Genomic DNA, 25,818 nt, shown 5'->3' with positions numbered 1-25,818 from the left:
TTGGCCTGGCAGGGCTGTGGCAGCTCGGCCTCTTCCCTTGCTGCTTCCAGAGGCAGCTGAGCCCTCACACTGTGGGACACACGTTGTTGAACGTGCTCAAGAGGAGTGAACAGGCTGGTTTGTTGCTAGTCACAACACAGAAGAGAAGAAGTGTTTTGTCCCAGACACATCTGAGTTTAGGTTTGTGCTTCACTTCGTGCTGAGAGCCAGTTCTGAGCCCTTTATCGGCCACAGCTCTGTCCCATGGGCCTGGTTTGGGGAATGGAAGGGGAATGGATGGCATGGGTGAGCACTGCCTGAGGTGGGCATTCAGAGTCGCCTCCAAAGGATCCCAGACTTTTTCCATGTGAAATATTGAGAGGATTTTTAGGGGATTTAGCCCCATCCTTTTGACAGCTCTGGTAGCCGAGGCTGGAGATGAAGGAGGATTTGAGGGAGCCCTGGCCACAGTGGGCAGAAGAGCCAGGCCATGGGGATGTGGAGATGATCCCCTCATGGTGTGGGGATGTGAGAATTATCTCCTCATGGGGTGGGGATGGGGGGATGATCCCCTTATGGTGTGGGGATGTGGGAATGATCCCCTCATGGCGTCGCACAAGGAAGAGCTGGCCCGAGCCCCACAGCTGTCTCCAAGACCTCGGGGTGCCGGGGTAGTCCCTCAGCCGCGGGTGGGGTCCCTGAGGGAGAAGCGCCGGTCCGGCGGCGGGGGTGCGGGCTCTGCTCGGGGCTGCGGGCTCTGCTCGGGGCTGCGGGCTCTCCTGGGGGGTGCGGGCTCTGCTCTGGGGTGCCCGTCCGCGGTCTGCGGTGCCGGGCCGGGGCTGCCCTTCTCCTCCTCCTCCTTTTCCTCTCCTCCTCCTCCTCCTCCCCCGCGTGTGCGGTGCGCGGCCGCATGTGGGGCGCAGGCGGCCGAGTCTCCACCTCTTCTGGCAGCGGGAACCTGTGGCTGCCAAGCTCCATTAAAGCCATCAGCAGCCGGGGGGACGCGCTGCGCGGCGGCGAAGGCGGGGTGGGCTGCGGGGTTTAGTTTTTTTTTTTTTTTTAATTTATTTTAAAATATATACTTTTTTTTTTTTTTTTCTTTTTCCCCCTTTCTCCCTCCGCGAGGCTCGGGCTGAGCAGGACGCCTGCGGGCTGGAGACGCGGTGCCGCCGCCGCGGGCACCGGAGCGCCGGAGGCGGCCCATGGCTGCACCGCCGGGCCCCGCGCCCCGCTGAGCTCCGCGGGCACCTCTGGCCAGGGAACACAGCGGGCACCATGGTCCGGTGCTGGTGGCTCGCGGGGCTGCTCGTAGGTAGGTGCCACCGGCCGCCGGTGCCGTCCCGGGGCGGCAGGAGGGTGGCGGAGCCGGGGTCGTCCCCTCCGAGTGCTCCCCGGCACCTCCCTCGCCCACCCGGGTGCTGCGAAGGGGCAGGAGAGTGCTGGGGGTGTGCAGGAAATTAGGGTGCAAGGGGACGGTGTGGGGAGCGCAGAGGAACAGCGTGCAAGGAGTGTGAGAGGAGGGTGCGAGGAGAGCGCGGCGGACCGGGAAGGAGGATGCAGGAAAACTGCAAGGGGAGTGCAAAGAGGATGCAAAGAAACGGCAAAGGGACGGTGCGAGAGGGCTGCAAGAAGCGTGCGAGGAGGGGGCGAGGAGGGGGCAAGTGGACTGCCCGGAGGGCGCAGGGAAGTCGCAGGGCGGGTCTCGGTGGGGCCGGCGCTGGGACGGGGCTCCCGGAGTGTCCTCGCCCGGGCAAGAGGCACCTGGTGCTGGGACAGGGCCCAGCTCGCTCGGTCCCTGCCCGGCTCGCCCCCGGTGCCCGCCCGGCCCGGGCAGGGTGTCCCCGCCGTGCGCACCCGCGGAGGAGCCGGGAGTGGTCCGGAGCGACCCCCGCGCTGCCCCGCGGCTCCCACCGCCCGCTGCCGGAGGAGGGGACGGGCGGGGAGCGCCCCGGAGGGCCCCCGGCGCCCAGGGATGCTGCCCCCGAGCTGTGGGACCGGGAGGGGGGACTGACCCTTCCCGTGCCCCCCTCTGAGTGAGCGCCGGGCGGGGATGCCAGAAGGGCTGGCGGGACGGTGCTGAGCTGCCCAGGGCGGTGCTGGGCTGGGGCTTCCAAAGTGGTGGGGGTCACTGCCCCCTCCCCAGAAACTCTGCCGGGCATCCCCTCTGCCGCCGCAGCTTGCTCCGATCCGGAGCGCGGTGCGCGGTGAGCGGAGTTTAGCTGCAGGAAGGGCTCAGGGGTGATTCTCACTTAGAGTTCGGTATTATCCCCAGGAGGACCCAGCACCTGCCCCGGCAAGGGACAACCTCATAAGTAGTCTCCTGTTCCAGGGACATGACACTGAGCCCCAGCTGTGCAGACAGACCCTCGGAGCGGCACAGGCTGCATCTTTGTGGCTCCCTTTCAAAAAGGCATCTTTCAACCCCACAGTTCTTGGACCCGTTTCAGAAGAAAAGGTTCTGGCTTAAGAGACCATATGGGAGAACAAAGGCAACTGTGCTGTGAAAAAAACACAAAATTATTTCTGTTTACAACAAGGAGCAGAGCCTGAGGGAGGCTCCTCCATCCTCAGGCAGTATTTTCCTAAGAAATGCAAAGCAGAACTCAGTATCCCTGAACAGAAGGGGCAGGTGAAAGGAAGGGTGGGATGATGTCCCTGAGGACCCTGTGCAGTCTGGACACTGGAAATCCGGGCACCTGGGTTCCTGCTAGCTTCCTTTCTACCACTTAGTTCACTCCTCTGAGGCTTTGGGCAGCAAAATATCATACTGACCTGCCTCTCCAACTCAGGGCTTAGTTTAATGGTCATTGCAAAACAATCATGTAGTGACAGCTATTGGATGTTACTTGCATGAAGTGGAAAGGACCAAACCAGAGGAAGAAATCTCTGAGCATGGCACTTCTGTAGGGTAACTTTTCTGTTCTCCTTTTGCAGGGTCTTGCCATGTGTTGTTCACAAAGATAAGGCTTAACAGGTTGAGAAATGTGTATTCTCTGTGTATTTTATTAGTTCAAGTTACTCTGCTCTGTTATACTGCACTATGTAAGATTAGTCACCAAAGTCTAATTAGAATACTTTCTTCAATTCCCATACAATTTCTTTTAGTTCAGTCTAACTTAAACCCTCTGCTTCTTGTGTCTGATATCAGTGAGAGAATTTCCAATGATTTCGGTAAGAACAGAAACTGGACCTTAAGACAACTATTTAAAGAGCTAAGTCAGACCCAGAACTCATTAAAATCAAAGCAAGGTTTGCCAGTGACTTCACTGTGAGCAAGACTGGCATTCTGCATTTTGCATAAAGCTGAAAATCAGCATGAGCATGACACCAGTGCATAATCAGTTGTAAAGGCACTTTAGTTAGGTAACTGGATCTGATTTTGGAGTCTCCTCCAGAAAAGAATCACTCATTCCTGGAAATGTCCCCAGAGACCTGCTGAATTTTACCTAAGCTTTCATTAAAGTCTTTACATTCCAATAACACCACGCTGATATTTTTCATGTGTAGCTTCTCCAGCACGGTTTTAACATAAAAGATCTATTCTTGCTTCCAATGTTTATTTTTAAGTTTGGAAATGACAGTGTTGAGGTAAGATCACCAGTTGCATTCAGTTATGAGATTAACAAGAGAACCCCAGAAGTGATAGTACTACATTCAATATAGAGATGTGTGTATTTACTCATGCATAAATCTGTAGTTACTATTAAACCAACGTCATTGTCTTTGGTTCAAATGTTTATTTGGGTAATATTTACTTAGCTAATTTATTTTTACCAAGTTGGCGGTTTTTCTTCTTCATTTCTCAAGCTGGCCAAAAAAAATCAACAACTAGCGTGTCATGCCAGATTGTGTGATATGACTCTATTTGTTCTTCCAATAATTATAGGTTAGCCACGTTTCAAAGTATATGGATATAGATAAAAACAGGGCTGAGAAGTAAAAAAAAAAAGCACAAGTGAAAAAAATATCGTGTGGTTTCTATATTTTCCCCACAAGCACAAATTGTTGAGTAAGGAGATTTTCAAAAGCCAGAAATTGCTGTGAAGAAAACCAAAGCTGCAATCCAATGCTAGGGGAGGCTGCATCTGGCAGAACAAAGTTTGGAAAGAGATTTTGCTTTCAATGGGATCCTGTGTTTCCCCACAACACAGCATATGTCATCCATAAAGACAATGCTTTCATGGATGAGATACAATCACTGCTAAAATCAACCTCACAATTAGGAAGCACCTATACAATGCTCTTACACAAGTGCTTTGGTTTTCTCACATTTGCTGAGGAAGATAAAGGTGTGAAAGAAGAGAAACTTCCTGATTTTTACGATGTTGTATCTCAGATATAATAATCCCAAGAAAGTGACAGTGAGAACGTGAGAATTTCAATGTGTAACCCTTCTTCTGTAGGCTAAGACTGCTGCCAGAAACTGAAAATATGATTCATAGAACAGCTCCTTCTCTTCCCATCTTAAGTTGTGTAAGATCTGAGGGGTTAGTAATCTGCAATCTGGGGGGTATTTTTCTTTAAGGAGTTAAAAGGTCTCATGCTCTAAAATGCAAAATTAGACAAGTTCTTTTTCTCTGTCTGATGTCTGTTTGAAATGCCAAAGCTCCAGAGGGTGAAGTGATAAGAGGGTTGAAATCCATCATTATTTTTGAGTTTTAGCAGGGTGATGGTGTGATAATCGTGTCTCTCATATTGATGTTTTCTAATTTTTACTGAATAGCTTATTAAATCATCACAGTTTGAATTCAATTGAAACTGAGAGTGCAGCAGAGAAGCTCAGCTCCTGTGGCACTGTTAGATAGACAGTTGGATCAGTGTAACAACAGCTCTTGACTTACAGCTGGTGTGATGGGACATAAATCAGCAGGAGGAGTCTCACCACCGAGTGTTTGAAGAGATTTGCTACAGTTTAGATTTTAAAATAATGTTTTAAACTTGAGTGTACCCATTTAGTCAAGCACTGAAAAAGTCCCCCACGGTTTCTCCCGGGTTAATAAGAAACACTGACAAATGTGTGACATTTTGGCCTTGTCTAACTCAAAGACTGAGGTCTTTGGAAGCAGGTTTTCACCCCGCACTCTGGGATCAATGTATACACCAAGCTCCCCACTGAGACAATTGGATTCACCTTGTTCACACTCTTACTAAATCCACAAGTGCTGGACATGGCAGGTTACAGCTTGGATCTCCCCTGGTGATACAAAAACACAATGACATGTTATTTTTAAAGCTTTTCGGAGAAAATAAAAATCATTTTTCCCAGTTAGACTGCCTGGAAAAGAGAGATAAAACCAAAAATGACAGGAAAGTTTTGCTGCAGAAAAGCTCCTAGGTTTTGTTAGCTTTGAGTAGCACGAGTGCCGTTATTAGATTATGCAGCGCGTAGGTTGAATGTCAACTTTGATTTCAGCATCTGTCGGCAGAGTTTAGGAGAACTGGAACACATCAAGACTTGGCTAATGCTGACAGGCAAAACAGTAGACTGAAATTTCAGGCTATCTAGAAACCACACCCAGACCCCAAAACACATGTTAGGAGTAACTTTAATTCTGTGCTTCAGCTGAACAAGTAACCTTTTTCTGTGGTCACTTGTGACTCTAAGTTAAACATGTGTGTGTGTTTCTGGTGTGGGCTCTGGATCAGTTTACCACCTTTCTGCAGAGCTTTTTGTTCCTGAGGGTATCTCTGCTATGACTGCTTTGGAATGCCCTTCTCATCCTTGGCTTCTCAGGAGCCAAGTAGCCTCAGCCTATTAGATCCTATTAGATCCTGGTTTTATTACTGTAAACAGTATCCTTGCAGCAGCGCCGAGAGTCCTGTTGTGTTAGGTGTTAAATAAGGAGAGAACAAAAGGATCCTTCCTGCTTTAGTGGGTTTATAACCTCATTTCCTGGATTTAGATTTTCAACGGTGAGCACTTGACATTGCAGGGACCTGCTGGGATTCTCAGCTGTGTCCAGCAGTTTAGTACCTATTGCAGTTGCTTCTGTCTCTGCACACCTAAATGCCTCATTTCTAGTCCCAGAGGAGCCAGGCAGTGATTTTGATGAGCAGGACAGCGAACAATGTGCTCACACAGGAGAGCAGCTGTCTCCCGTGGGAGAGGGGAGCTGGGATGGCTCCATGGCAGTGGGAGACTGAAAGGCCACTCAGATTATCCCACCAACTCCCTGCCAAGAGCGGGTTCTTCCCCGCTGAACTCATGCTTTGCTCAATCCCTCAAAATCCTGCCAAGCAAGTGGACTTGCCCTGCCTACAATACTGTGCCTCGAGAAGTTCACCCCACATACAAGCCACATGTTTTTCCTCTCTTCATTCACTCCCAACAGAATCTCTTTATTCGCTGCAAGAAATTCCTTCCCTTCCTTGGTGTTTGTGCTTTGTGAATATTTATAGGCTGTTATCATGTCCATCTAGCTCAGCCAGGCTACATGTGCTCTGCTCTTTTAATCTTGCTTCGTAACCCAATCCCTCCCACCCCCTCACCATTTTTTGTTGTTCTACTCTCAACTCCCTCCAGTTCCAGTTGCTTTGGGTAAATGCTGTATTTATGTTAATATTATGTGGTGGGTGGTCCTCTCTGCGCTCATGGTCCATGTGAGTGATTTAGACGTTTGAAATGAGGTTGACATTTTATAGCCAAGCCATGGCTGATTACTTGTTCCGTTCTTCAAAGCACTCCAGGAGAAAAAAATGCTTAGCCATCACTATTACAAATGGCCACGATAGCCACTAATAAAGTGTCTGGGCAGGGGTGTGAGGGGGTTGCCAAAACCTGCATGGGTGCTCTATGCATTCGAAATGTCAGTGTGGCATTAATTCCACATCCGTGTACTGTTTCTTCTAATGAGTTTCTAACTCATCTAAATTAAGGAAGATAGATGTAATATATCCATTTGGTCAGAATGTGAATTCCACAATTCTAACAATTTAATTGAGCTGTGATAGTACCCCCCGGGTATTGTTCAGCCTTGGACTGAGTTTGCTTGCTTTGGTTTTGCAAACAAATGCTTTCCTTCATGTGTTCTCACTGTTCAGGTACCCAGGGGTTTGAGGTCATCTCGCTATGGTCTCACCCATCTCACCAAGTTGAAATTCAAACTTTCAGCAGTTTTCAAAGAAAAAAGCTCTAGCATCACCCTTCTTTCCTTCATTTTCTTTTGGGTTTTGGTTATATATTTGCCTGTGCCAAACTTATGTGGCAATACCAATCAAAGTTTAACACAAGCCAAGGTATGTTAGTGTAGGCTGAACCCATTTATTTTTCTCAGTAAGGCTGGATGGAATCGCTCAGCTGTTCTCCAGTCTTTTGGCACTGATCAATTTAGCTGTGGAAAAAACAGAGACCCCCATCTTTCCAAATCTGCAGAACATCTTCTGGGAGGAACATGAAGTGAAATGGCTCCTGCATCTGTCAGGACAGCATGTTGTGAGTAGATCTCTGTGTAGCTGAAGATGGTGGTGTTTTGGTTACCATGAATTGTAGATCTCTTGGGAAGATGGACTCGCATCCGCCCCTCGTGCTTTCATTTGTCATCATGTGTCCTCTATGCCAGCTCTTACATGTCTTGCTTAGTTCACCACATTTGGGAATATCATGATCTGTAAGGTACCTTCCAACTCAAATAATTCCATGATATTCCCTATCCCATTTCTCCTTGGTATCCCTTCTTTCTCCGAATGGAGTGTTTACTATCAGTCTGTGGGGATGGGCAGCTTCTAAATAAGCTGCTGATGCTGTGTTGGTACAGTCACGGGATCTTTCCTGTTTACCCACTCCAGTGAAACTGGGATCAAGCTCTTGAATTTCATTCACAGAGTTAGGCCTGGGTTTTTTTTGTGTAAAGAGCCAGAGAGGGCAGTTTTAAGAAGCCATTTTATTCAAATGTAGTTTATACTGAAGAAGATCTTTGAGGTATTTCTCTTTCCTCCACTACCCTACCACAAATCCCATCTGTCTTGTCATCTATTGCTGGACACGACACTTACAAGAGAAACACACGATTCCATGTTTCCAAGAGCAAAATATTTACTTCTCTAGTGCCTTAAAACCCTCCAGGCAACTCACCACAAGTCCTTCACTATTTTAACTGTGGACATGAGACAAATCAGACAACGGTCACAGCCTCAGAACAAAGCTAGGCTGAAGCCATAGACTATGATGTCTGAGCCCATTTGCTATTGTGCTACAAGTATGTGGTGAAAGTATGTTTTGAAAACTTCTCTAAAATCCTGAGCTACTTGGGATTTTGAGTCGGCCGAGTTTCCTCCGAGGATCTGCAGAATTTCGTACATGATTATGCTCTGCTGTGCACAGGAAACCCAAGGTGATGCTCTGCAATGATAGTTCCCATACAGCACAGTTACTGTGCCAGCCCTGAAAGCAGAACTGAGAAACATCCAGTGAATTTAAAGCATCTTATAAATAGCATGAACTGAGCACCAGACTGGTGAAACAGCTATATGTGAATATACCCTTTTTACAGACAAATGAGAGAAAGGATGAATAATAGAAATACTTTTCCAGAAGCCAAACAGTACTCCAGTGAAAGCACTGGCATCCTCCCTCAACCACTTGACCACATTCTGGCTCCAGTTCAGGGAGGCATTACTAATCAGGAAAAATGCTCACGTACTGGCTTAATTTCAAGCATATGCTTAAGTTTCACTGAAACCAATTAGACTTAAGCATGTGCTTAAGTCCTCTCCTGAACTGGGTTCAGTTTGCAGATAGGCAAAATGCAAGGTTCTGCTGTGATACAGCTTTCCACCCCCAGTGGGTGTTATTTAAGTTTTATAACTTTATATCATAATATAAAATGTATCTCATTCCACACAGCTGTTCTCTTGGGAATGCCTTATTCTGAATGAATTAAAAGCACCACTAACTTGATCTGCACACAAATGCAAGAAAAATTGATTTGCTAAATACAACCATTTTGTTTGCTTTTAAAAGAATGCTTATTCCTTTAGTGGCTAACCCAAAATCCACTCTACGTGCTCTCAGGAGAGAAAAATGCTAAAGAAACACTGTTTTGCTCTGTTAGTGAAGTCTGTGTGGAAAAGTATAATTCGCTTATGCAGAACATATTGATATGTTCCTTATCGTCCATTTCTTTCCAATCTGAACATTCCTCAGAAAATATCAAAGGTTTTATGTCATCTCTAAATGAAGAAATGTGTAATGCTCCATGACTTCAGGCCCTGATCTTATCCCTGTGAATGGGTGGCTAACTGAAACATTAGAATTATAAATGGGAATAATAAATTCTGGTCATAGGAGGCAATAACATGCAACAGATTTAGCAATCTAGCTCTGGAGAAGAGCTGATCCACAGTAACTAATTTGGTGCAAACTGTAATATATGCATTTTCTCCTCCATTTATGAAGAAACAGATGTGTGACTCAACTTCGCTTTTTTCCAAAGTCAATCTGCTTGGAGGAACACAAACAAGATTTGTTTCCAACAAGGAATATTGCAGTATTTCTCTCTTGGTTGATGTTTCATTTCCTTTGAAAGTGAGAAGTGGGTCTCAATCTGGAGCACACAGCCCTTGTGTAGCACAACCCCACTGGCAGGCTCTCATTCCCAGGCTTGGGATCTTTCATCCTAGCTTCACCAAAATTTATTTTGCGGGGAATTTCCACTTCTGTCTTTCCATCATTTGATGCTGTGGGTCCTGTACAAATGAGCACTGGAGTAGCTGGTCAGCATTTGCCACTGTGCTGTCCCAAGGCTCGACCCAGTCTGTGCCGATCGCAGGGATGAGCGGCCGTTCCAGGTCCTGCCATTCCTGGTTGCTGGAGTGTTTGTGCAGCCCCCTTGCTCAGAGACTTTGGGCCGGTCCTTGGGATGCAGCACGCACCAGAAAGCTGGAAAAAGACCCTGTTTTGTCTAGTTTCTGTGCTGAGGAGCTCTCTGGAAACGCTTGTGGTTAATCGATACAGACAGACGGGATAAGAGTGAGGGGAAGAGATCACAGCCGGGGAGTTTTTTAGATTTTCCTATGAATGAGTATTTTTGTCTCAAAGATGAATTGTGAATAATTCCTTCCTCCTGCCCAAGAACTCTATAGAGCAGTTAATTTGTGTCTCTCTTAAGACAGAGGAGCTGCTCTGATGTGCTTCACCAGGGGCTGAGTAACAGAGTGACATATGAGTGACAGCCACTTTATGCTGCTCTTGGAATAGAGATGTGCCCTAACTACAGATTTTAGGGCTGGAACTGAAATTTTCCAGCTTGAAAGGATGTTTGGATCTTGTGGGGCTGGGCTGGAGTAACAGAGAAAAAAGCAGGCACAAGATTTGGACACAAGCCAATAGGTTTTGGTTTGAGGATGCATCCAGCTTGGAGTCTTGTGTACAATTAAGACAAAATCCCTAGGAATTCCCATCATGTCAAATATTTACATTCTGGAGGCTTTTTTTCCTTTTTTTTTTCTTTCCCCATGGAGTTTGATCCAGATTATAAAAATTCCCTTTTCTATTGAATGTGTCAAAATGCAGTGACTGCACTGCCAAAGTGTCTGTGCTCCCAAACAATGCAGACTTTTAGTGCTTCTGCCAAAAGTAGCACTAAGGGTTCAGTCAGATATTGAAGCTTCTGCTGCAATAAACATACACAGAGCACAGTTAGAGAGTTGAAAAAGGGGTTATATTGTGTATATTTTATAGCTATACACTATGTAGCTATATATTGCACTGACACCTCTGGGGTCATTCTGTGGTTATGGGCAAGAGCAAATCTGACCCTTATGTCCATTGCCTCTAATACAAATATAGTTATTTCAGTTTATTGGATTCTCTAGGATAATAATTTCATGTTTGTTTGAAGTGTGGTTCAGTTTTGGACTGCCCTTGATCTGATGGCTCTCCAAAAGCTTTGCCAGTAATTGGGCCTCTCAGGGCAGTCAGATGAAACTTGGCACATCCTGCACACGAGTGAAAAAAGAGCCCTGGGAGTAGGGAGCACACGGGATCACAGAGCAAAGTCCTGGCAGAACTGGGATGAGGATGGAGATGCCCAGCTCCTAATGGCTCTACTAAATTGGCACTCATGGGGCAGCCTCACACACGCTGCAGCTGCCAAACTAAAGGTTTAACTAATAGCAATGGCTCTTGTCATCCAATATTTTCCTATTTTCATATGAAGACTCACAAGAACTGCATCTTAGGAAGCACTAGTGCAAGCAACTGTGAAGGAGTTGGATGTGCCCGCTCTCCATGTCCAGCCCTTAAAGACAGTAAGAACTATAGAATTGTGAGTCTGTGACATGTAAAACCTCTGCATATGGTGGTGGCACAGTGGAGTGACTGAATTTGTCCATCAGACAATTATGTGTTACTAGATTGATAACAAAATACTGTTTGAGTGGGAATCCCTCTGCTTTGTCACACATCCTGACTTGAACAGCAGTTTAATTACCAAATTCCCACTTGACTTGGTCTGGGGCTTTGTTTGTGACAAACTTGGATGTGGGAGATCTGTAACAGGCATTTAACCCTGTGTGGAGGATATGTTGATGCCAGGGATGAGAAACTCCTGTCTCAGAATAAACTGGCTATGGAGATCTGGGGAACCTCCCTGGCAGATCCCAGCTGTGATTCTCACCCTGTTTATATTTGTGTTCCATCCGGAGCTCGTGAGCCAGGGAATTCTGCTGACATTGCTCAACAGCTCGTAGTTTGCCCATGGTTTGCAGCAGATCTGTGTGTGCCAGGTTCATCCACAAACACTTCTTGTTAGGAAGGTGATTGTACTCTCCAAGCCCTGCATGATCTCACCTGTCCCTTCTCCCACATGCAGTCAGATGGTTTGGGGTTTCTCTTCCCAGTGAAACGTCTGGTTTAGGCAAATCTCCCTGTAAGGATCACAGGATGGTTGAGGTTATATATCAAGGTACATATGTGGCACACAGGGACTAAGATGAGCAGTTGTTACTCTGTCTTGAGCTCCTGGACCGAGGCACAGGGTGTGCAAACATTTCACATTGTCATTCTGTGGGAAGGGAATATAGATGTTGGATCTTTTGTTCCAGTTGATAGGCAGGCTGGAAATCAACCTGTGTCCTAACATTGGTATGGAGTGAATAAAGGCTGGCTTGAAAATGTCCAGCACACTCCTGGGTAAATTGCAAAGTACAGCTGGAGCAAGCAAACCCTGTCTGGGCTCATAAACCCCCAGCTGGGCTGAGCACCACCGGGACCAGGGACTGGGCTCTGCCAGACAGGGCAGTTATAGGGCAGCAGAGAATTGGTGGGGTGTCAGGAGGAGCTTCCCTGAGAGCTCATTCCGTGGTGTTATGAAGAGGTAAATCCCAAATTTCTTAGTGAAGCAAGCCCACGGTGAGCGCCAGAGAGGTTAGCTTAAGTAGAGTGAATAATATATAGGAATATATGTACATGTGTGTGTGTGCATGCAAAGGTCTTCAGGATTTAGCTGAGTGTTCACACATTCCCTAAGCCAATAACATCCGTTGTTATGGGAAATGAGGTAAGTGACAGAATTACTGTCCTTATGGCGGGCGACAGGCGAGGCCAATGTTCCCATGCTGTAATTCCATGTTCCACTCACTGCCTCAACAATAGCCCGGGAGGGAGAGAGAGAGAAAGAGAACATGAACAAAGAGCGCTCGGTTTTATTTGAAGGTTTCATCTGAAAAACAGTTGGATTCAGATGAAACTCAAGTGGGAAAACCTGAGCGAAACAGAAAAACCTGTGTCCTCAGCTAAGGGCTGAGAGTTCACCCGTCTGGGGGTGTGTTCTCCGGCCGCTCGGGGCCCTCGGCGGTCGGTGCCGGCCCCGCAGTGCTGACTCCGCTCCCTTTTCCGCTTTCCCTGTCCCTGTCCCTGTCCCTGTCCCCGTCCATCGCAGCCTGCGCGGCCGCGGAGCCGCCCCTGCGCTGGGAGCCGCGGTGCCGGCAGCAGCTCCGCCACCTGCAGGACGGCGCCAGGATCGCAGCGCGGCTGCCGCCCCGCCTGGAGGGCCGATGGGTCTCCACCGGGTAAGGCACCCCCGGACCCCGGGCAGGCACTCCCCAACCCTGGGAAGGCACCCCTGGAACCCCAGGAACGCGCCCCCAGACCCTGGCAATACGCCCCTGACCACTGGAAACGCGTCCCTAAAGCCCCGGGTAAAGCACCACCAAACCCTGAGAACGCGTCTCCAGACCCCAGCAAGGCATCCCCCTAACCCCCCTGGAAAGGTGACCCTAAAGCCCTGGGAGGGCACCCAGTTCTCCTGGGAAGGCATCCCCGGGAATGCGCCCCCAGCCCCTGCCAGGCCTCCTGCCCCAGCCCGAGACAGATCCTTTATCCAGCACTCACATTTTGGTAGCAGATGCCCATTAAAATCACCCAAGAGCAGCTACCAGGTGTGGGAGGCTCTTGCCCACGGTGCTGCTCCCGCCCCTGTGCTGTCCCCTGTCCCCCACGGCCCGGGGAGGGATCTCACCCCGCACACCCCGACGGCTCAGGACGGCCTTTCCCGCAGGTGTGAGGTGCGGCCGGGGCCCGAGTTCCTCACCCGCTCCTACCTGTTCTACGCCAACCGGCTCTTCAAGGCCTTCCAGTTCTACTACTGGGACCCCTCGTGCCGCGACCCCTCCTACACGCTGGTCATCAAGGGCAAGCTGCGGCTCCGCCAGGCCTCCTGGATCACCCGCGGTGCCACCGAGGCCGACTACCACCTGCACAAGGTCGGCATCGTGTTCCACAGCCAGAGGGCCATGCGGGAGGTGGCCTCCTGGATCAACCAGACCTCCGGGCAGGGCTGCGGGGGGTTCCTGCCCCCGGGGCGCTCCTGGGCCCCCGGAGCCCTCTACGAACTGCTGAGCGCCAAGACGGAGCGCGACTGCACGGCCGCCCTGGGCTTTGCCATGCACGAGCTGAGCCTGGTGCGGGTGGAGAAGCACTACCAGCCCTTGCTGCAGCCGGGGCAGAGCGGGAGCCAGCTGGTGGAGGAGCTGTACCTGGGGGACATCCACACGGACTGGGTGGAGAGGCTCCACTACCGCCCCACCGGTTACCAGCGACCCCTGCAGAGCGCCGTGGTAAGGATGAGGCCTTTACACGGTCCCCTCACCGGGTCACAGGCTTTGCCAGTATTTATTTCCTTGCTGTTTAAGTAGTGCCTGCTGCACTTTGCCCCCCTGTCCTAAGGACACGAGGGTGAGGCAGTGTGGGGCTGCTGGTGCGGGTTCCCGGGTGCTCTGCAGCACGTGGGGTTCACCCTCTCCCTTCCTGACAGAGTGGGACTGGGGTGGGTGAAAGCTCAGCAAAACCAACATGGGAAATGAGCCTGCATTGGCGTGGGCCTGGAGTTAACAGCCTTGCTTTGGCTCCATGTTTTCCTAGGAAATGCTGTTTCCTATTTTGCCGCACTGAAATCCATGGAGGCTTCGGGCTGCACTTGGTTAGAGCTGCCTGCTCTGTCCTTCATCTTCCTGCCCTCTCCTTCCCTCCTTGGGGGGTGCTCAGGGGGAGAGGAGCGAGGCAGCACCATCTGCCAGTAACTCATCAGTCCTTGGTGTAACACCATTAGCAGAGGCAGTTGCCCCCAATACAATTATGTTATTACACAGAAATCAAACTTCCGTTCTGATGTACGTAAAACTGAGCAGGAGACTTGCTGGCCTTTTATTCTATTTTATTTTATATTTTACAGCAGGTCAGTTTATTCCCAGGAAAGCACCTTTCAACCTGAATCACAACTGATCAATTCAGAAATGATTGAGCAGTGAGACAGGATGAAAAAACCCTCTCTGAACTTTACCAGATAGAATGGAAATAACTGGGGAAAAAACTATTTTGGGGCAACATTTCCCCAACATTTCCCTGAACTGCACCAACTGAACTCTGAAAAACACAGAGCAACACCCCTCTCCCTCTCAAAAGCAACATTCTCAAACTGGTTAAACTTGTGTTATCTCGGGCCAAAACCATATATATGAGCAAAACCAGATGGTAAACATAAACACTTTTAAAAGTTAATTTAAAACCAAACCTAAAGATACTGAAATTCACTCTCTGAAAGTAGCCCTGTAATTAATAGGCAACAGCTCTCCAATGGACCCACACATGATGTCACCACTTGGCGATAATTAGAAGCTGCCATATATTAGAAATAACTTCACACGACTGGTTTAAGCAAGTAAGATTTTTGGCTCCATGTCTGTAGTGATAATTTTATTGGGCACAGAATTTTTACTTCTTTTTATTTTCTCTGAACTGACATCCATTTGCCTGTGCTGGTGAGTTACACAGCTATGTTAGGAATTATTTTTTAACTCTCTTTACGAAAATACCACTCTTTTTCCCTTAAATTTATATCTGTTTTAAAGAAACCCATTCTCCCCAAATTACCTTTCATTATCAAAGAATTTCCTGCCTAAGGAGAGCATATATATTTGCCAACTTCTGGGATTATTTAGCCATAATGTACTGTGTACTGTCAGCACTCATTAACGTGACAGTAGCAGTAAAGCAAGCTGAAAATGACTAAATTACAGTAGACTCCAATCAACTTGCATGTAAATTACCCACCCTACAGTTAACTACTGAGTTATTTAACCTTCTTGCCTATGACAGTTCAGTAAAGATTAGCTCGTGTTCTAGAAAATTATATAATGTTCAAACCCTGCTTATTTAAAAATAAATCAGTTGTGATATATGGAGTATAAGAAAAAATTCCAGGCTACAAAAAACCCCTGCTGGCAGCGGATCAGGGGCAGGGCTGGTTTGACTCAGAGCTCTGCAGGCAGCACAGGAGGGGGAGCGAAGGTCAGGGCCTCCTTCTGCAGTGGGTCCTTTTCTTCTCCCATTCTGGCTGCTGGGAAAGCCCTCTGTCCTTCTCCCTCCCCACCTGCCCCATCCTGGTCCTCACACGCAGCCGTGGATGTGGGAGCACGGGCAGGAATGGGGTGAAGGAGAAGCAGAACACGACGGGATTTTGGCTGTCCTGGAGAGGCTCCGTCACCGCGGTGCAGCACAGGCACAGGAGCCTCCCCACGGGAAGGTTTCACAGCCTTTTCCGTTGCCAAAAACACTGTGTCATTGTTCTGAACCGGTGCAGAAACGCCGTGGTGGAGCTGACACCTCCCAGCACTCCCATCCTCACCCAGCTTGCCCTGGAAAAGTGGTGGGATGTCCCGGGGGAGCGTTCCCTGCCCTGGCAGCAGCTCTGCCATGCCCTGCCCTCCTCCCTCGGCCTGTCCTCAGCGGCCCTGCACGGGGCAGCCGCAGGACACAGCCCTCTGTCCTTCAGCTACCAGAATAGCAAAGAGCCAGGGCAGCGCTTTATCTCACTTAATCTGCTCGGATGCCTCGTGCCGGGCTCCCTGCAGTGCAGCACCCTGGTGTGGACCGGGGGAGTTTGAGCTTTTGGAATATTCTGAAAGGGTTTTGGTTTTTTTTTTTTTTTTTGCTTATGAGTTTACAGAGCCGTTGTTTTTTGTCTCCTGCAGCACCACGTGCACCCTTGCCCAGCCTGTGGGATTATATACAGGGCTGATGAGCACCACCCACCCATCCTCCCCGCCGGAGCCCAGCTGCCCATGCAGCTCAGCGGCAGCTGGGTGAGCACCCACTGCGAGGTCCGACCCGCCGTGCTCTTCCTCACCAGGTACTTCATATTCCACGGGAACAACCACACCTGGGAAGGGTATTACTATCACTACTCAGACCCGCTCTGCAAACAGCCCACCTTCACCATCTACGCCTCTGGGCACTACTCCCAAGGCATCCCCTCCTCCAAGGTGCGGGGCGGCACCGAGCTGGCTTTTAAAGTCACCCAGGCTCGGGTGACGCCGATGGACCAGGTGACGGTGATGATGCTCAACTCCTCAGAACCTGGAAGCTGTGGGCTGGCGAGCTCCTGGAGCGCCGGGGTGGAGCAGGATATAACAGCCACGAATGGCTGCTTGGCTTTGGGCATCAAGCTGCCCCACACCGAGTACGAACTCTTCAAAACGGAGCAGGACACGCGGGAGCGGAGCCTCCTGTACATCGGGGAGAGACCCACGGACGGGTCCAGCCCCGACAGCCCAGACAAGCGACCCACGTCCTACCAGGCCCCTCTGGTTCAGTGTGCTGGAGCCTCAGAGGAATTCTCCAGCTACGTTAGTCTAAAATACTTGGGAAGGAAGGATGCTAATGGGAAGGAAGCACTAAAACCTTTGCCTGTGGCCTTTTTATTGTTCATAGCACTTCTGTTTTTAAGATGGGACTAGTTATCCATTCAGGTACAGCACAGAATCCAGATAAATCTTGGTGCTAGCGTGATTTTTATATCCTTCAAATGAGCACATCTGGAATCAGTTTTTCTCAGATTTGGAAACACTTTTTTAAAAACACCCAGTAGTGAACGAAGCCAAGAAGATATGCCTGACTCCATACTGTTTGTCCCGTGGCTTTATTGCCTAATCTCCCCTCTTTGCGTGCAAATTTAATGTAGTGACACGGATGTGCTGCACATTGCAAGGGATAATTCAGCAACATGGAGGGGGGGGAAGTGACATCAATTAAAATTGCTGCTTTGAGCTTTTGACATTGCTAAGATTTAATCAAGAGCTTGATTCCGATGTAATTCAAACATCCGAAGTGTCGGCTGCTGAGTTTCTTTGAGGTTAAGTTCCCTCCCATCATACTCCTTTTTGCTGTTCATGCAAATTTAATCTGCAGAATCAGTCAGCAATAAACAGTCAGCAAGTGTTCTTGAGAAGGGCACAGTTCACGTGCCTTCAGCAGTTCACAGATACTTTCTGCACTTTTCCTGCGTGTGTCACACACACAGGGGTGCAACGTGCAGTCTCCCACTCAGGGCTGCCCAGAGCAGCCCTCACGGAGCGTTACCTCGGCTGCTACGCCTGACCCTCGTCAGAGAAGATTATGGTAAATGGAAAATGCTTCTGTGCACAACAGCTCCAGCCTCCGGCATTCCCTGGCTGCAGCACTGCATCCTTGCTGCGTTGTTCTGCCTCTCCAGTGCAGTCCTGACTGCTGCTCACCAGGCACCCTGTGAAGGAAAAGATTCCTCACAAATCTTGTCAGGCCGGGTATTTTCACTGCCTCCTTTTCAGTCAGTGTACTGGCACATCAATTGTTAATCCAGCTCTCCTCTCAAAGTGTCCCTTCCAGCCTCTTTCCTGTACAGATGTTTTATAAATCTGCCTCTGGTGAACAATGGGCTGGGGAGATGCTCAGATCAGACAGCACAGTCAGGTCAAACTGATTCCTACTGACAAGAAGGACAAACTAAAAAATTATATTCCCTGTCTGCTGCAGCTAAGAAGCATATAACTTCCTTGGAGAAGCCCTCCTCCAGCAGCTAAATCCTCTCCAAATAAGCCTATATATCTTACCCACAAAGGATATTTTGTTAAAGCAGCTATGCAATAGCCACCTTCTTAATGCTGTATTTACGAACTTGCAGCTTGTACTTAGATAAATTATGGGGTTTATAACACAAAAATACTTTGGGGGGACCTGTACATTAATAATTCAAATGAGATGCTTATTAAATGCATACAGTTGTGACATAAATGTTGTCAGTATGTTCACGTGTTCCAGGCATGATCAAATATTAATCATGCACATAAACACTTACACTTCTAAGATGACACACAAAAGGGCCAGGCTTGGCTGCCTTGCCTTGGGTTCCTTCCCCAGCCTGAGGAGGAGCCTTCTCCAGGGATTACTTCAGCAGGCAAATCCTCCCTGTGTCCAAGGGTGGTTGTGCTTTGTTGCGTGGAGATCCACAGGCAAATGTGAGGGAGTGAATGTTGGAGAAGGTGGTGTCTCCTTTGGGATGTTCCCGTTAGGATGCTGTGCACTGGGGCAGCACAGCTGCAATCTCCTGTCAGCCACACACGTGGCACAACTTCTCCTTCAGCAGTTTCCCACCCTGGTGCTCCAGTGGTCGCTCCTGCAGCCCAGGGAAAGCTTCCTGGGACTCACAGCAGCAAAGGTACCTGTTTTCTGCAGGACCCACTCCATGGCAGGAACAGGGAACAGCTCTGTGCTGCCTTTGGAGGGTGGATGGAGGAGGGGGAAGGCGATTCCTGGCCAACACTTACCCCCAGGAATGAGATTTGTGTGCAGGTGCTTCTTTTTTTTCATAGCACAGAAACAAATGAAGTGTTCAGGTGCCACATGGCATAAAAGCTCAAGTCCACACAGATCCTTTTCAGGTGGGGATGGGATTAACATGATATAAAACGGTGCAAGACAACATCACACACTTATGCAACAGCAACAAGGCCTTGAGAAAGCTCTGCCCTGCCCTGCAGCAGCTCAGGTACCACTGGCTCCAGCAGCACCAGCTCCACAACTCTGACTGAACTTCCCTAGGGAAACCTCATCAGGAGCCTCTTTGTCCTGTTTCCCCCCTCCTCCCCCCTTAAGGATACTTCTGAAAGGAAAAAAAAGCCATGAAAGACCTATTTGCATAAATATCATAACTTTTATTGTTCTGTTCACAGTTTTTGAAGACACATTCCTAAATTACACAGTTATTCTCTCTTAAGAATTTGTGCCTTTTCCCAATTTGAATTTGCCTGGCTTCCACTGCCAGTCGGTGATTCTTGTGTTGCTCTTTTTATGCTCAGAGAGCTGCAGTGTTCAGTGTTTTCTCCCTGTGAAGGTATTTGTGCACTGTAATCAAGACAGCCTCAACTTTGGTAGAAAAGCTCAGCCAACTGAGTTTTCTCTCTCACCCTCTCTAAGGCATTTTCACACTCCACCAGTAATTTCTGCATCTCTTCTTTTTTTGATTCCATTCCAATTACCCAGCTTCTCTTTTAAAATGTAAATATCCAAACTGCATCCAAAATTCCCAGCTCTCACAGCTGAGACATACAGAAGGATAATCACTTACAGCTAACAGTAATTAAAACAAGAACATATTCGTATTCATTTGTCTTTTACCCTGGGACTGCACTGGGAATGTACATGGAGCTGTTATTCACTCTGGTCCTGGTAGGGATATTTTTGCCATGTTACTATTTTATCAGTAGTGGTTTTGTATGTTTTCATCAGTGATCTGGAACCACTGAATCTGCCAGGTCCCCACAGAATCCCCCTGAGCATCCCCATTTCACTGTGGTTCCCTTTGAACTTCAGCAACGTGTGATTGTCAGGAAACATGGAGCTTTGCAGGGGCCCAGGCAGACTCTAACCCCAAAGAGAACTGAAAACCAAAGAGAATGAGAGGACTTGGATCACACTCCTTCAGGAACATCCATCTCCTCTTCCATCCCTTCCCAGGGCTCTCACACTGGCTGTCCTGTCCTGCTCACCACCCTCAGCAGCAGCCCCGAGACTGCCCCAGGCTCCTCCCTTACAAACACTGAGCCAGGGCTTCAAGGCCTGCCTGTTATTCGAAATACTGAGCGTTGCTAAGGAAGGACATCACCTTTCCAGTCCTCTGACATCATCACCAGGTTTTACCCCCTGCACCTATTAACAGTCCTTATCCTACGGCAAAGATTTCCCCTGAACTCCAGCTCTTCATCGCCCTCTCTGAGCACTCCAACCCACATGGTTTGCTTTCCCTTTGGTTAGTGCTTTCCTTATTCATTTTCTGCACTTTCTAACTCCCATTTTGAATGGATTGCTGTCTGCTTCCCTTTTCCTCATTTGTTTTATATTAGTTTCCATCTAATTTTTCCCTTCATTTCACCACTGAAGCAGGATGGGCAGTTAGCCAAAGCTGTCCCCCCTCTCGACTGCAAAATTATTGGGTTTTTGGCCATTTAATACCTTTCACTTAGAAAACTGCCAATTCTAATTCAGTTTTCCATCTAATTTCTTCCCCACTACCAAATCTGATATGAAATTTGCTCAGCTATGCCCTTTTGAAGCAGCAATTACATTTATTAGAAGCTCACATGGTTCTGTGCTGAGCTCCACTGTAATCAGGATTCCAGCTTGAGTTCTGTGATTCATTTATCTTTATCTGACATACACAAGACAAAACCAAATAACTTCATCTTTCATGTCTAACACTGCATTAAAAAAAACCAGGTCTAAGACATAGACCACGAGCATTAATCACGATTACTGGCTTCTTTTCAACTACCAAACAAATAAATACCCTTTTATTGTTCCTGTGAAGAAAACCCAAGCTAACACGTGCTGGCAGGTTTGTACCAGCTGGAAGTTGATGGTAACAGGCACATGTGTCTTAGAAAACTCTCCTCCATTCACTTCTTTTGGAATACGTTCCAAAAGTTTAATCATTTTTTAACAACTCCAAAAAGCAAAGAAAAATAAAATAACTTCCAAACAGTTTCTCAATACATTTTCTGCCTTCCTGCACTGAGCCTGAGCCTTCAGTACCTTCTTTACCACCACGAGCTCCTCAGACAAGCTGCCTTTCCAATTTTCTGCTTCTTTAGCAGGTGCAAAAGTTTAAAGCAGGAGCCAAGTTTGCCAGACAAACACAGTCCTGACAATCTCTTCACAGCTCAATTAACAGCAACTTATTTTTCCAATTAACCACCCTCATGCCCCTCTCTTTAAAATACCTCTGAATGCATCTTTGCATCGCTGATTTCCCAAACAATTCTTAAACTGAAACAAAACACACAAAAAAGTTTCAAAACATTTTTGGATACATTAACAGCATTGAGCTACTGCTTCATTTGATAAACAATCCAGATGAAATATAAAAGCCTGTTGCATACTATAAATAAATATACTGCCCTGGAACAGCAGGAAGAAGCTGGAGACAGAAAGGAGATGGGTGACAAGACTCATTGCTCCAAACTCTACACAGAGTGAAGAGGAAGGAGGCACAAATTTGATCACAGAGGAAGCAGAAGGTGAGTGGTTATCCAGGATGGGAAAAGGCATCCAGGAGCAGTGAGACATCCATGTCTCTGCCAGGCAGCCCAGGTGCAGCCACAGTGCTCTGGGGGCCAGAAGTCTGGGACAGGCAGGCAGGGAAAAGCAACACTGGCAGGGTGATGGGAAGAAAAACCCAGATGGAAAACAAGCAGGCAGCAGGGAAGGAAAGCCAGTTAAAGATGCTCAGCTGAACGTGGATTTCTCTGCCAAGGAGCAGGGAAGGAACAAGGATGAGTTGGCCTGAACCAAAGCGCTGAGGGAGGGAGTGGAGTGAGATTTGACAGCTCAGGCAGAACAGATCAGAAAGGAGGATGGGCAGCAGAGTCTCCAGCCTTCACAGAAATGCTCTTTTGGGCTCAAAACTGAAGCAAAGATTCCTGGCTCCAATCACACTTGTGTGTGGCCTCCCAGTGAAATGTGGAAATGAAAATTGCTGCTTCAGCTCCAAGTTACACATCGGGAGCTCAAGTCAGGAATGAGTGTCCACACACAGAACACAAAGGATTCCCTCCTGACACGCACGTGGGTTACACCCAGTTCCACATTTTAAGTTCCACTTTTAAAAATCTAATTATACTTAAGAGAGCCTCTATATGGCCAGGCACACAAAGCTGGGAGTTTTAGACAACTTCTGAGCAGCCTCATCTCACTTTCTGACCAGGTACTGACCAGATACTGCACTGTCCTCACACAGAGTGGCCAAACTACCAGTGCACAAACCTGGTTCTGCCATTTCCTAATTCCTGAGTGCTTGACTTTGTAGAGCCTTAATAAAGGTCTTTTAGAAGTAGCTCTGTGTGGATAATTGTGTGTAGGAAATTTGCCAACTCAAACATGAGGGAGTTCAAGAGGCTTTTCTAATCTTGTGAGTTTATCCACTAAAGAAAAAGATTTGATTAAAAAAATGTACAGCTAAACTGGGAACAATACTTCACTACGGGCTGTTCCTCATAGGCACTTCGAAATCTTAAAAAAACTCCCCACAAAATTAGGAACTTATTAAATCAGAATGAAATGTACCGATGCAGAAACATAAACAGAAATGCCAGATGGATAATGTCAACTTGTAATAGGCAGCTTCAATTAATTCTTCTTAATTCATTTGTTTTCTTAACTTCTTTTGTTTTGCCATCTGGAAAAGGCCATTTTCTAATGACAGATCACAGGAGAAAAGATCCAAAGTTCAAGTTTGCTTCAAGGAAAAGCAGCTTTGTTTCTGCGCTCGCAGGCCCCGCGTTCCTTTTGTACTTCCACTCACACAGAGGCTTCGGGACAAACTCAGGCCTGGGCTGGGAGGCAAAGAGATCTATGTGGAAGTTTAGGAAAGGTTTCAAAAAGTTTTACTCTTCAAGTAGAAACATGAAAGTAGTTCTTTAGCAGGAAATGAAGCCACAGGGAGCAGCGGAATGAATGACAGGCCCATGGTCACTTTGCAAGTGTGCAGGTCTGTGCTCATTAGAATAGGATGTGCAAGAGATTCCTGGCTGGCTCTTACTTGGGTTATTTTAAAAGTAATCTTCAATTATCCAGTTAAAAAAAAAATCAACCCATTAATAAAACAAACAAATTTTATAGCTGAGCAGTGGAAACACACAATTACTTTGTTCTCTGAAGCTTATCAAAATAAAAGTGAGGAGCAGCACAATGAGAAGTGTCACTGTTGCACTGACACACATTGGACAAAGTGATCAGAATACATGGAGCTGTCAGAGTAATATAAAAACTTAATTGGACATGGTTAAAGGATCAGTATTGCCCTGCTAGAACAATAAATGCCATGATTTATCTAACTGTAACAGATGATTTATACCAGCACTGGATCCCCCTGTCAGCTCTTCATGAAGCTGAGTTTGAGAACAAGGTTTCACTGTAAAACAAATAGCCTTGCTCAGTGTGTCCTTTTGTCTCTAAAATGCCTAAACACTGCTTTGTACAGATATTTTCTAATTAGTAAATTAGGTTTGCAGACGTGTCTGATTCCAAAGAACAGTCACCTACACAGACGGTACTGAACTAGTCTCACTCTACACATGACCTTCTGTTTGTATTAGTGTTTCTGACTTCAAAAACAAAAGCTCAAATACATACACTGAACTCCACTCACCACCTGTCCCATCTCAACTTGCTCACTTGAGGATTTGGGCAGTGGATGCTCAGCCATTCCCAATCCATGGAACAGCAGCTCTCCAGGCCTCCTCGCTGCTGTGCAGTCCTAGTGCAGCTGTGACCCAGCCACAACAAACAGGAGGTTCAGAGTGTTCTTTTACATGGGTTTTCATTTCAAACAGAGGGATTTTTGGCTGTGTTTTTTTCTCAGTTCCTTTATATGGAAAGCAGAACTCAGGACATGGTATTTCAGGTCACCACGCAGAGCAAGAGAAGCATTGTTTCTAAAGTTAAGAGTACTACAGTTAAGTCACTACTGTGCCTGGGAATTAAGGACGTTCCAATTAAGAGAAAATTAATTTTTTGAAGAAAAGGGATGATAGTTTTCTTCCAGTGGGGAATTGCAGCCTCAAGTATCTTGAGAGGTGAATGATCCACTCTGTGCACACCACGATGCAAACACGCTGACAAGAACTGCAAGTTCACATGTGCAGAGAATAGAAACCCTTCCGAGTTTATTGGTGACAAGAAACTCTATAGTGATTTGCAAAGTGAAGTTCCAACTTTATCCCACTAACAGCATTTCAGGAGGAAAAAGTCACATGGAATACCACCATCAAGCTATTACAATCCTGTATTTTTAGAAAATGACATTATGGTACATCAATCCCCCTCAACATGACAGACATGGCATGATCTTGTTCTCCAACCCCAAGGGCTATTCCACAGTAACCTGAGTTGGGTTCTGGCTCCCACATGTTCCAGCTGTGCAGTCCCAGCTGACAACTGCCAATGCACAGCAATACTTACGATCATTCATGCACACAGTATTTGCCTTAAGATGTGGATAACTACATAAAAATAGTAGAAACCATTTTCCACTCGTTTCCCAGCACTAGGCTTCAAGATATTTTGTACACCTATTCATATCAAATTTGCCCGAGGAGTGCACCAAGCAGCCTCTACTGGCTCTTAAAAAAATTAGCAATAAATGTATGTGCAAGTGGTCATCTTAAAATAACAGCAAGGACAATAACTAGATTAGCAATAACTTGATTTCTACTATCATGTATCAATCACAGTTTTCTAACATCTGTTGTTGTGTGAGGACCCCAGACAATAATCTTATTTAGAAACCCTGTGTTTCATGCATAACTTCCTAAGATGTACAATGTCCTCCAAAATATGAATACTTAATGAAAACATTTGCTCTGGTGTTGTCATGGAAGGAAAGACTTACAAAAGGTCCAGGTGATTTAAGAACATCTATCCAATATATTTTTGCACTGTATCTACAGACTGGCCTTTTATGAAGAAAAGAAGTACTTATCATTTCTTTCTACTGCCTATGACAGAAGGGTTTGGTCAGACAGACAGGCAGTGGGGATCCCACTGATCAGCTATTTTATTTTAAGCTCAGCAAAAGCAAAGCGTCACCCAGACAATTCAGGGCTGTCAGAAATGGTGAGGGAAGACCTCAGAATTTCATTAAATTCCAAAAGATAAGCAGTTAAATTCAGAGTCTTGTTTAGGACCGACGATGTGGGTCAGCCCCAACTGCAGGTTACAGTCTTTACCAACAGATCCTCTGCTGGTCTCCTTGATCACGTGTTTTTAGGGAATCTGGCAAAGCATGAGAGTGTTTTCTGGGACCTCTTTATAATCCTGGAGTGCAAAACACCAGGACAACTTTGCTCATGGATGATTTAAAGTCCCAGGCTGTCAGAGATCACTAAGAAGTGACCACTGAACACTGGAGGAGGACACACGTGCTGCTGCCTTTGCCCTGTGCCTCCTCACAGTGTGTGTACAATTTACCTGAATATTAATACACATTTACTCACAGCAGACCAGCTCAAAGCTTTGATCCTCTCCCCTTTACT

General features: G+C 47.2%; 1 protein-coding gene across 1 annotated transcript; it reads left to right on the top strand.

Annotated features, from left to right (window-relative positions):
- The first annotated feature begins 1,042 nt into the window (after nucleotides 1-1,042).
- On the top strand, nucleotides 1,043-18,523 carry APCDD1L (APC down-regulated 1 like). The gene is made up of 4 exons (XM_027710690.2): nucleotides 1,043-1,291; nucleotides 12,858-12,987; nucleotides 13,476-14,034; nucleotides 16,447-18,523. Exons 1-4 carry the CDS (start codon nucleotides 1,255-1,257, stop codon nucleotides 17,209-17,211), a joined length of 1,491 nt encoding a protein of 496 aa, XP_027566491.1. The 5' UTR covers nucleotides 1,043-1,254; the 3' UTR covers nucleotides 17,212-18,523.
- Nucleotides 18,524-25,818: the final 7,295 nt, after the last annotated feature.

This window comes from Pipra filicauda, unplaced genomic scaffold (assembly GCF_003945595.2).
Source record: "Pipra filicauda isolate LSUMZ 115617 unplaced genomic scaffold, ASM394559v2 scaffold13_size5146498_pilon, whole genome shotgun sequence".
Classification (NCBI taxonomy): Eukaryota; Metazoa; Chordata; class Aves; order Passeriformes; family Pipridae; genus Pipra; species Pipra filicauda.
This window is presented reverse-complemented; position numbering and strand designations above follow the sequence as displayed.

Bases quoted from the DNA above. Each gene is read 5' to 3' on its own strand.
- APCDD1L (XM_027710690.2), top strand. From the start codon at position 1,255: ATGGTCCGGTGCTGGTGGCTCGCGGGGCTGCTCGTAG. The intron at 1,292-12,857 runs GTAGGTGCCACC...CGTCCATCGCAG, and splicing joins GCTCGCGGGGCTGCTCGTAG to CCTGCGCGGCCGCGGAGCCG. The intron at 14,035-16,446 runs GTAAGGATGAGG...TGTCTCCTGCAG, and splicing joins GACCCCTGCAGAGCGCCGTG to CACCACGTGCACCCTTGCCC.